The 12,115-nt window shown below is 37.9% G+C and overlaps 1 protein-coding gene across 1 annotated transcript in view; it reads left to right on the top strand.

The window, feature by feature from the left end:
* PCDH15 (protocadherin related 15) overlaps nucleotides 1-12,115 on the top strand; it is a 548,396-nt gene that overhangs the window by 193,884 nt on the left and 342,397 nt on the right. Inside the window, exon 6 of the mRNA XM_058671280.1 lies at nucleotides 4,293-4,403. Coding sequence (XP_058527263.1) covers nucleotides 4,293-4,403 — 111 coding nt within the window. The remainder of the gene's footprint in view (nucleotides 1-4,292; nucleotides 4,404-12,115) is intronic.

Raw genomic sequence — 12,115 nt, 5'->3', positions numbered from 1 at the left:
CAAATGTAATTGGAAAAATGTAGAAATTGATAGCCAGGAGTAAGTGTGAGGATCAAAGATGCTGAATAATCCAGTCTTAAAGGTCGGCCGTGTGATCACGTATCACCTTGTGACTCCTGAGAATGAAGAATCTGGTGAGAAACCCAAGGTGACTGGATGCTGTCGCTGTCCTGCAGCGATGTACTTGGTGCACGGAGCTGATAACATGCGTGGACTCTGACTGATGGTCAAAGCCAAAGTTTATTAGTGGCATCAGACTTAATACACGGAGGGTCAAATGGGATAAGGGAGGAAGTATTGAACTTATCAACAAAATCCATCAACTGTTTCTATACTTCTGTTTGGACCTCCTTTTGTTTGTGTATTCTACCAAGTGTTCTCATTCACATGATGTCCACTCAACTGTTCTCATACAAATGATATCTAATCAGTTATATGAAAGGTATCCATTCGGTTATCATACAAATATTATCCAATCAATTATAATCCTGTGCTCGCTGACCTTCTGGGGTCACAACATCCTTCTATAGATGCTGTAGAGTGGGTATTTCTGCTAAAGTGACTTAACAGTGATCTTTGCAGAAAAATGGTTTCACAAGAAAGTACACATATCTGCCTCAGACCACTGAGGAGAGTGGTTTTATTTATTTATTTTTATTGAAAGGCAGATATACAGAGGAGGAGAGAGAGGAAAATCTTCCATCTTATGATTCACTCCCCAAGTGCACAATGGCTGTTACTGAGCCGATCTGAAGCCAGGAATCAGGAGCCTCTTTTGGGTCTCCCACACAGATGAAAAGTCCCAAGAACTTTCTTCTGAACAATAGCAGTGCATTGTCTTTTTCAGTTTTCTTTTTGATCATTAAGAATGAGGTGAATCATTTGTTGGGCCAGGTAGCATAGGGCCTCTACTTGATGATGTGGGAAGACAAGCCTTAATGAAGTTTAAGGTCTCTGAAATTTCTGCTTGGTATGCACATCACTTGTATAACATACTGCTTTTTTATACCTTCATTATAATATATAAAAAAGATTGTCCATAATATGTTGAACTACTGACTTAGAAAAAAATAAAAGAGTATTTTTAAATGGATCAAAATTTGTTATTACATATTCTGTAGAAACATTCTTTTTTAGTTTAATAAAATGAAAATATTATAGATGCCATTGTGATATTTTGAATTACATTAAGCATCTATAAGCAGAATAAGGGATTAAGGGCATCTCTGATTATATCTGTGTAAAAATGCTCAATCTTAGCAAAATTGGATCATAGTAACATGTTGAAAATAATGCCTAGTAAATTAAATGTAATTAAAATGTTTGATTGAGTCATTCTAGACACACAGCTTCCCCAGAATATAGTCACCAAAAATCTAAGCTAATTTGAAATGCTCAACCCATGGATAACTTCAGAGCAACAGTTGCAGTATCATAGATAGACAGATACTAGCAAGTGAGACATGGTTTTCTTTGCCTTGAATTCCTCAAATTAAACCGTACATTGCATAATTTATGTTATATACTGTATTGGCAATTATTAACACAGATGTTGCCCTTAACTAACACATACATGGATTGAATCAATTTTACACTCCCTCATGATAATCAAAAACCATATTCACAGATTTAAATGAGACAAATTCGAGGGAAAATGTCAAATACCTAATTTGAAGATAACATTTTCTGCATTTGTATTTTAAAATGACAGATGATTTCAAACCAGAGAGATCTACCAACCCAATTACATGAGCATATAATGGTTGCTTTAAATATGTATCAACCATGTAGTGTACTATGCATGTATGGTTGCATAGATACAGGCCAGACAGAGAAATGTTTAAGTATACTTATAATCTGTTGATTGAGTCCCAGATGGAAGATTTAAATGCTCTTCAAGTCATGTTTAAGTGATTGTTAGAAATATACTTAAATTGAGTTGAAGGCATAAACATACACAACTACTTGACTTCCTTCTTTCGTCCCTCTCTCCCTCTCTCCCGCCCTCCCTCTCTCCCTCTCTCCCGCCCTCCCTCTCTCCCCCTCCCTCCCGCCCTCCCTCTCTCCCCCTCCCTCCCGTCCTCCCTCCCCCTCCCTCCCTCCCTCCCGCCCTCTCGCCCTCCCTCCCTCCCGCCCTCTCGCCCGCCCTCCCTCCCGTCCTCCCTCCCCCTCCCTCCCTCCCTCCCGCCCTCTCGCCCTCCCTCCCTCTCTCCCGCCCTCCCTCCCTCTCTCCCGCCCTCCCGCCCTCCCTCTCTCCCGCCCGCTCTCCCTCCCTCTCTCCCGCCCTCCCGCCCTCCCTCCCGCCCGCTCTCCCTCCCTCCCTCCCGCCCGCTCTCCCTCCCTCCCTCCCTCTCTCCCTCCCTCTCTCCCGCCCTCCCGCCCTCCCTCCCTCTCTCCCGCCCTCCCGCCCTCCCTCCCTCTCTCCCGCCCTCCCGCCCTCCCTCCCTCCCTCCCTCCCGCCCTCCCGCCCTCCCTCCCTCCCTCTCTCCCTCCCTCTCTCCCTCTCTCCCTCCCTCTCTCCCTCCCTCTCTCCCGCCCGCCCGCCCTCCCTCCCTCTCTCCCGCCCTCCCTCCCTCTCTCCCGCCCTCCCGCCCTCCCTCCCTCTCTCCCGCCCTCCCTCCCTCCCTCCCGCCCGCTCTCCCTCCCGCTCTCCCGCCCTCCCTCCGTTGCTTTCATTCCTCCATTTGTTCCTCGGTACCGGTACCCTCTTCCCTTCTTCTTTTTCTTCTTTATTCCCTTGTTTTCCTCCTTGTTCCCTCCCCTCCTTCCATCCTTCCTTTCCTTTTCTTTCATTCTTTCCTTCCTTCCCTCATGCCTCTGGCTTTCCCCTTCTCAGCCCCTTTATCCTCCTCGCTCTTACCTACCTCTTCCTCCTCTTCTGTCCTATCTGCTTCCTCCTCTTCTTCCCCTTACTGCTTCTTTTCTGTTCTTCTGGCTCCATCTTCATTTCCTTCTCCTCTTCCTTTTCTTTGGAGCAGCTTAATGAAACTCTGTGAGATGATTTCTCCAATGCACACAACCATAAACAAACTTGTTCCTCTACCAAACAGCTTACCAAGTAACAAGATAAACATAATGGTTTGGTTGCTGAAAGGAACACTGTTCTTTTGCAGTTTTGAGGCAGTTTTTCAATAGTTTTCAAAATGAGACTATATATATGATTAATGTAGGGCCAGTGCTGGAAGATTTTTCAAGACATTGTGTTTGTATGATCTGCAGGTTGGCAGGAAGATTTTGAATCCTTGTTAGGGTCAGAGGCTTAACTGATGAGCAGTAGTTATGGAACCTGAAAATATTAGTCCTTAATTCTTAGATTTTGTGTGAACACTGTTTAAAATTCAAGTTTGTATTACAAAACACAAGAAACAAAATATAAAATGGGAACCTATGTTGTAAAATGATATAAAATAGAAATCACAAATTCAGTTTTTGTGATAAAAACAGTTTTCATATGATTTGACATTATAAGAAACCATTGGTTAGGGCCCAGCATGGTAGCCTAGTGGCAAAATGTCCTCACCTTGAACACGCTGGGATCCCATATGGGCACTGGTTCTAATCCTGGCATGCCCGCTCCCCATTCAGCTCCCTGGTTTTTGCCTGAGAAAGCAGTTGAGGATGGCCCAAAGCCTTGGGACCCTGAACCCCAAATAGGAGACCTGGAAGACGCTCCTCAATTCAGATCAGCACAGGTACAGCTGTTGCAGCCGCTTGGAGAATGAATCAGCGGACAGAAGATCATCTTCTCTCTCTCCTCCTCTCTGTATATCTCATTTTCCAGTAAAAATAAAATCTTTTAAAAAGCAACCAGTGGTTAATAAATGAAACATTTCAAGGCCTGGCACAATGGCTCAATGGCTAAATTCTCACAGTGCTAGCATCAGTATTGCTTTGGGAACTGATGCATGTCTAACCGGGTCCAATTCTTATTGAGCTTCTTGTTTATGACCTGGAAAAGAAGTAGATAATGGTCCAAAGCATTTGGATCCAGCACCCATGCAGGAGACCAAAAAGAAGCTCCTGGCTTCAGTTAGGCTCAACACCAGACTTTATGGCAATTGAGAGAGTGAGCCAGCAGAAAGATGTTTCTATCTCTACTTCTCTCTGTAAATCTGATCTGCCTATCCAATAATAATAAATCTTAAAAAATACACTAGATGAAACATCAGAAAGATACAAGAATATTACCCATAACTACTATTCATATTTTATTTTCTAATAATAATCATAATGTGTATAACTTTACGACTAAGGCATAATTTCTAGTTATCTGTTTTGTTTTGTATCCACAGACATCTAATGACACCTTTGAGATTCCCCTCATGTTGACTGGAAATGTGGTGTTAAGAAAGAGGCTCAACTATGAAGATAAGACTCGCTACTTTGTCATTGTCCAAGCCAACGTGAGTATTCAGTTCTTCTCATAGCTTACCTATGAATTCATAAAATAAACACGGTTCCAAAATGTCTAAGACACTGCACCCGTTCTGGGATTAACTTCCCCTGACTTAAAGGGAATTTATCTACTCTTAGATTACCTCTTGACTTTCTAAATAGAATTCTCAAAAGATGAAAGAAAAACATCTGAACTTTAGTTCACCTTCTAGTGAAATAGAAAAGAAAATGATTGAGAGATATAATAGGCACCTCTTTTTCTCATTGTTTCAATCATTGAGTACCTACTAGGTATTCCCCATTATTCCCTTAACTAAAGTTTACATAATTTATCTTAATATGTGAACAGCAAAAACCTGAAAAAGAGCTGCTTTTGTAAAGTAGTCATTTGTTAATAGTAGTGATATTATGATTAATTTTAAATGGGCTGGTATTATGACCTAAAGGCTCAACCTGCCATGTGATGCTGCTACTTTGAGTCTTGGCTACTGTACTTCTCATTCAGCTCCCTGACCTGAGAAAGCAGAAGATGAGTACAATGCTTGGACCCAACCATACTCATTCAATGCCTGGTGGAAGATCCTGTTTTTTCAGATAACTCACTGAAAGGGATTAGAAAGAGAGAGAGAGAGAACTTGCACATAAGTAAATGTATACTAGAAAGTGAATATTTAACAAATGAGCTATGCATGGATTTCAAAAAAAGTTGCAGCAAGAAGAACTTAACATTATTCTTTTTTTTAATTATTATTTTTATGGTACAATTCCATAGTCGCACAGATTTCCCCCCAATGCCCTCCTGCTCCATCACTGTTTTCTTCCATGTTACTAAAATATTAAAGTCCTTAAGCAACAGTCACAAGTACATCATTGTCATGTTTAGCTTTAAATTAAATATCCAAGTGTTCTATTATATATTTATACATTTTATTAGTAGATAATGTCATTATTTTTCATTGTGTTGCTGTACATTGCACTGTCATACAGATACAGAAAGAAAGGTCATTTACATGAGATTTTAAACTACTTATTTGAAAGAAAAAAAGGAAGGGGAAATCTTCTATCAACTGATTCATTCCCCAAAGGACAGACAGAGCCAGGGTTGGTTCAAGCCAGTCAAATGGCCAGAGAATCATTCAGATCTCGACAAAGGTGGCAATAGCCAAAGTACTTTGGCAATTTTCCATTGATTTCTGTGACATATTAGAGGAGATATGCATCAAAAACAGTGTTGCCAGAAGTATGACGCCGGATATGGACACTGCAGGTGACACCTAATCCTTCTGTGCCACATCATTGTAGGTAGCACCATTTTTTTTCAATACAATATTTTCAGAAACAATGAATTTTGGAGCTGGGGCTAATCAGACCTACATGATGGTCAATGTGGGCATCTTTTCCTAATACTGAATCAGTGACCTCAAATTTACATCTATAATATGGACATTAATAGTATTAACAAAATGAGAAAGACTATGAGTGAATGCATTCTATATCTGAGAGCTGGGTTTTTATCATTGTTAACTAGTGACAATTTTAAATATTGTAGCATCAGGATTTTATTGCGTCATGAGATGATGAATGTTAACTATACCAAGTTCTCACAATGAAAATAATTTCCAAAAATAATTTAAGATTGAAAAAATTACTTCTTTATTTTTCTCAGCCATAATTCCATGAGGACATATAAATGAGGCTTGACTTTATGAATTTCATTTACCAGAGCTGAAGAGTCATTAAAAGGACCTACCATTCTTTTTTCGTATTAGGATGAGAGCTAAATGTTAGCCATTCATTTCTGCATAAGAAAGAGGCTCAACTAGAGTACATGTAAATGGAGATGCTGCCTCTTGCTCAAGAAGAGGAAGAATACAGATTATTCTTCTGTTTTTATAGATAGATATGTTATTTTGGGATCAAGGAGTGTTGAAATATAATGATTTTTTTTTTTACTTTAAAGTAGATGATCTCAAATTCTAACAAGGTCTAATAAGATGACTGAGCAGTACTCAGATCTTGCCTTATTTTGCCAGTGCTACAAAGATGCTACGAATTTTCAAAGGGAACTAACATTCCACATAGTTGAGAAAAGTCTTTGTATGTGTTATGATTCTTAATTAAGCTTAAAGAGTTGTGTCAGAACAACACAATCTGTTTTTGTTTTATTGAAAATCTGCGGTATTCCTATTCATGCTGTTCCATTCAAGTGGTTGCAAAATAAAGGAATGATACAATTCAGACAGAAATTAGTGGGGAGGATCTGACACCATAGCCTAGTGGTTAATCTTGGCCTTGCCTGCGCTAGGATCGTATATGGCAGCCTATTTATTTCCTGGCTGCTTCCCTTCCCACTGAGCTCCCTGCTTGTGGCCTGGGAAAGCAGTGGAAGATGTCCCAAAGCCTTGAGATCCTGCACCCGTGTGGGAGACCTGGAAGAAGCTCCTGGCTTCTGGCTTCAGATCCACTCAGCTCTAGAAGATCTTTCTATCTCCTCCTCTCTGTAAATCTGCCTTTTCTATAAAAAGTAGATCTATTGTTTTAAAAAGCATGAGGAGAGAATACATAAGCTAGGAAAAGTGGTTCTGAGAAATACGGTGATCAGTGGTTTTTCATTTTGTTGAATTTGCAATGTGCTTTTTTACAATTGCTGCCATTTTTGGTGTGTTACATAAATCACTTAGCAGTCAGACTCAGCTTTTTACATAATTTTCTCAAAGTGAACTCAGTGAAAACTTGAGAATACTGATACTCAGGAGTTAGAAATGCTAAAAGCAGTTCACATGTAATTTAAAGAGAGAATAATTTCTAAATATGAACATCAGGACTACTCTCTTCTCAGGCATCAAAATCTAGAGAAGAGATCCTTATGGTCGTTCCCAACACAATATGTTTCAAATAAAATTACTGCTTATTTAGTACTTTTCTCTTAATTACCATGAATATTCTAAATTATAAGACACTTAAATAAAAAAAAGTAAAAGCCTTGAAAGCCATACTGGTTTGAATACATAGATTACTTTCTATTCTCTTACATAGCAACATATTTAAATAACTTCTCTGAAACATGCCCCATCAACTTCTGCTTTTTTTCTGTTAAAATGGAATAAGTGCCAAGTTTAAAGTCGTTGTGTTTTCCTGGACTGTGCCTGTGGTATTTTGTGAGGCCTAAGAATATAAGGAAATAATGGTGGTTCATGGTTTAAGTGAATAAATATTAAGTGATTGAGTAGTACAAGTGACATATGAACCTGTAAAAGATGACACTATCCTACTACTGATCTACCTAAAAGACAATGAAAATTAGGCAAGTGTTTCAGAGAAACTAGCGCCTTAAAACAAAAAGATTAAAAAAAAATAGTAAGTTCCATGTCACTAGGATTCATTTTCAAAATTCCAGTCAATGACACGCTGCATATTATTGGTGATCAGGAGCAACACAAACACTTCTGAAGTGATATAGTTAGTGACAGAAGACTTAAGAGTGTGAAAAGTATATTCTAATTTTACTGTTTTGAAAATAACTGATAAAGTAATGGCATGTATTAAATATGTGTTTTGCTAGATGCTTTAGACCATTTTGTAAAGCACAAATGAAGTGCTGAATATGTAAAGGTGAGGAGTCCAGTCCAGTGCTCGTTATGCAAATATCTAAAAAAAATCAGCATGTCTACATCAAAATAATTTTATAACCAATTTTCATAAAATTTCTTGTTATATAGGAGAGAAAACATCTTTTCTAGCCCTACTTCATATTTACTTAGTAATTTGCTAATGATTAGAATGAATATTAAATAGTTAAAACTGACATCAATAATTAAAGAATCCATTGGCAATTAAACAATTTTATATGAAACTTTACTTGAAAAGAAATAATTCAAACCTTATGTTACATCACAATTGCAGCTCTTGTAGCTTTAACATTATCATAGTTGATGTATTTTTAATTTAATATGTTCTTTGGAAAGAGTGATTATAGCAAAGAGTCAATTCATCTGATGCATTGATTAAAAGAAATTTATTCTAATGTTTCATTTTGAGAAAATGGATGTCAGTGTACTGACAAGAACTTCAACCTAATTAGTGAATAATTCATTCAGAAACACTAGATTTCCTTGATATGTTAGATATCACATTTTAAGATCATTCCAGAGAGTTGCACATTGTACTGAAATATTCTGGAACTGAAGTATTGGAAACCTTTGCATGAAGATGCTGCTGAAGATTCAGGAAGCAAATCAATGTACCTCTGGCATTGGCAGAATGGTACAGCTAGATCAAATTCCACTCTTGCAGAGTATGCTTTGAGTGTTGGTTAGCTCTGTTTTGAAGATGTACTTGTGCTTTCAGATCCTTTGTTTCAGCTTTCATGCTGTTTCATCTTTGTATGCATATTGCCTTATGTTCCTTACATTTACATATTTTCACAATTGTTAATCATTTATATGGAGGATATTATTTTCCTGTTAACAGATGTTTAATGTTTTAGAATATATAAATGATATGTGAAATAGTAATTCATACTGAGAAAATTTAAATTACATGGATGTGTTGTGTTGATCTGCTCAGGCAGCTATAACGGAGTGCTGTATACTCTTCATCCTAACTAATAGAAGCTTATTGCCTCATAATTTCAGCATCTAGGAACCCAAGGTCACAGTTGTGTTTCTGGTATAGGATATATTCTTGTACTAGAAATGATGATCTTTTTACTATGTACGCACATTACCTCAGCTTATTGTTCATCCTAGGGAAAAGGGGATAGAGAGAAAAGTTCACTGATGCCTCTTTTTGTAAGGACATTTTTTTCATGTTAAGTGAAAAAATTATTTTGCAGTCGGTAGGACTGTGTATTGCCATGTGTGCACATAGCAAGAGGAATGCAAATTTGAGATCTCTACAAATAATTACTCTCTGACCTTTCCCCACGTGCAAGTGTTGATTTAAGCTGATAAGTTCTTCCTTTCAGGCCAAGGTGCTGAATGGAAGTGCACAACTTGTGTAATACCTGCTGTTTGCATACTCTGCCTTTGAAACATTAGTGGGCTGTTCAATATTTGGATCTCCAAGAAATTCGTAGATCAGATTGCAGACAAGGATCTGCTATATGTTCTGTATACTAGATGGAGCACTTTTTTTTAGTATCTTCACGTGGCAGGATGGTAGATTTATTGAGGACCTGGGATACTTTGAGAGTTCCCTCCTAAACATTAAACAGAAAACCTGATACATTATAAGGGATCTTTCCACTAAGAACTGCTTTCCTGTAATTTGTAGAAATTCTTGTACTTATCTTGGACTTTGAACCTCAATAGGAGCACCAAAAGTAAATAAGGTGTCTTCCTCTGCAAGATACAAGATGTTAGCAACTGTCCTCAATTATTCAGTCAATCCTGTGTGCCATGGAGTTCAGCTATTTAGAATAGTAGATCCGTAGTCATGGATGTAGTCTCAGTTTGGGATAAGTAAAGCCAGGACTGTTTTTATGCATTTGTGCTATCAACAGAGTCAAATGATTTTTTTTATATTGAGAATCCCTAGAGGCTATTGTCAGAAACATTTGACTTTTTGTAGTCTCATAAGGCTTGCTTGTCTCAGTACCCAGAATCTGGACTTTAGGGCATCATATAAGGGTTTGATACCAAATGCAATTTTTGTATACAGATTCTTTAAGAACTTGCCACACACAGCACTATCCTTAGCAGTTTGTCTGCAGGTGCCCAGTACAGAGATTTCACTGCTTTTTGCTTTGACATGGGGACATGGTTTTCTAGGGTCAGGTTATATCCTGGGTAGATTATTTCCTCTTATAGTTCAAAGCTTGGGCTAATGTAAATTTAATACCCATACGTAGGGTCTGAGCTGTGTTTTCATTTGAGTTTGCTTCAGGACTATTGGTAAGGATATCATCCTATACTTAGGAGGACAGATACTAAAATTTTCAGTGTAATGACAGAGAGAGGAAAAGATTTTTCAGGTCTAGGCCTTTGAATCAAGTCATATGTTCAGATATCTTGTCTGAGATAGTATAGAATTTTGTACCACATGATGGAGTACAATGGCAACCTCACTTAATGACACTGAGATGTTGACCACTTTATATTCTAAGTTTTCAAAATGTGAGGTACTTCAAGGGGGATGTGAGGCTAGCACTGATATTCCAATCTTTATCAAAGAAAGATTGGAGTATCTTCTTTGGCTCTGGTTCAAGGGTGTGGATGTTGGTGAGGAAAATCTGCCTTGTCCATTATAGGTGCAGTGTGACTGACCCATCCAATTATTTCATGATCTAATATCCAAGGATCTATGCTATTTTATACTATAATAGAGAGGTCATCCAATTAGGTTACATCTTGGTACTCAATAGCATCAATATGTAGAGATTCAGAGAAAAGAAATTTGCTGCTTAGTAAATGAGTTAGGCATTCAACCTCATAAATTAAAAAAGTAAAACTGTGATGCTTAAGGGCATATTTTATCTGGGAAATCAGAATAGAATAGTGAGGGGCAGAAATTTCAGTACTTTTAGGCTGTAATTTTCCATGCTAGAGCTTCTTACGTGTCTCTGTTACTGAACACAACAAATTCAATATTCAGCATCTGTTTCTTGGAACTTTGGGGATCTATTGCCAGTTTCTGAGATTTTCCTTAACTGTCTAGTGATGGCTGATTAGTTGAAATGAGTACTAAGGAAAATCTGTCTTCCAAATGTGCAAGAATCTAATCTAGGAAACTTTCAAGGCCTCCAGTTGTGTGAGTGATGGATGATTAATATCCAGAATATATGAAAACACTAAGAAACTCAACAGAACAAATAACAATTAAAAAATGGGCAAATGACATGAGCAAGCAATTTTTGTAGAATAATGTGGAATTTACCTATGGACACAGGAAAAAAATGTTCAGAATCACTAGCCATTTGGGAAATGCAAATAAAAACCACAACAGGGTTTTACCTCACCAAGCTAGAGTCATTATTACCAATAAATAAATGGATAGATAAACGTATGAATTAATAAACAGGTGATATTTTGAGGAAGTGGGGAAAAGGTATGCTAATACACTGTTGGTTTGAATGTAAGCCAGCACAAACATTATGGAAGACACTGAGGAAAGTTCTCAGTGACCTGAAAACATAACTGCCCTATAAACCAGACATACTACTCTGGGAATTTGTCCAGAAAAAAAATGAAATCGCCCTATGAGAATATTTGTTAACCCCAGGCTTATTGGAGCTCAACTCCTGTTAATTAAGATGTGGAAACAATGCAGATATCCCAAAAGTTAAGATGAAAGGACACACACACACACACACACACACACACACTGGAATACTACTCAGTCATAAAACGAATGACATTCAGTATTTTACCAAAAAAAAAAGGTGGCTGGAAACCATTATATTTAGTAAAATAAGTCAGTATTAAAAAGCAAATATCATGTTTTCTTCATTTCTGTTGGTTGCATTTTGCTTTGTGGACAATCTCCCTTTTTGTCTCATTGTATATTCTTATGGGTCTTTTCCAAAAAGCCAGTATGTTGCAGTGCTTCCTCTATATTTTCTTCCAGTAATTTGCTCATATCTGGTCGTGGATTTAGATCATTAATACATCATTTGATTTTTGCATTAGGCAAAAGGTAGCCTTTTTTCATTTTTCAACATATGTAGATCCAATTTTCCTGCACCATTTGTTGAAGTGACTGTCCTTTCTCCAGGGATTGA

Source organism: Ochotona princeps, chromosome 13 (genome assembly GCF_030435755.1).
Source record: "Ochotona princeps isolate mOchPri1 chromosome 13, mOchPri1.hap1, whole genome shotgun sequence".
In the NCBI taxonomy this organism is placed as follows: Eukaryota; Metazoa; Chordata; class Mammalia; order Lagomorpha; family Ochotonidae; genus Ochotona; species Ochotona princeps.
The sequence above is the reverse complement of the archived record's forward strand: the minus strand, read 5'-3'. Positions and strand labels throughout refer to the sequence as shown.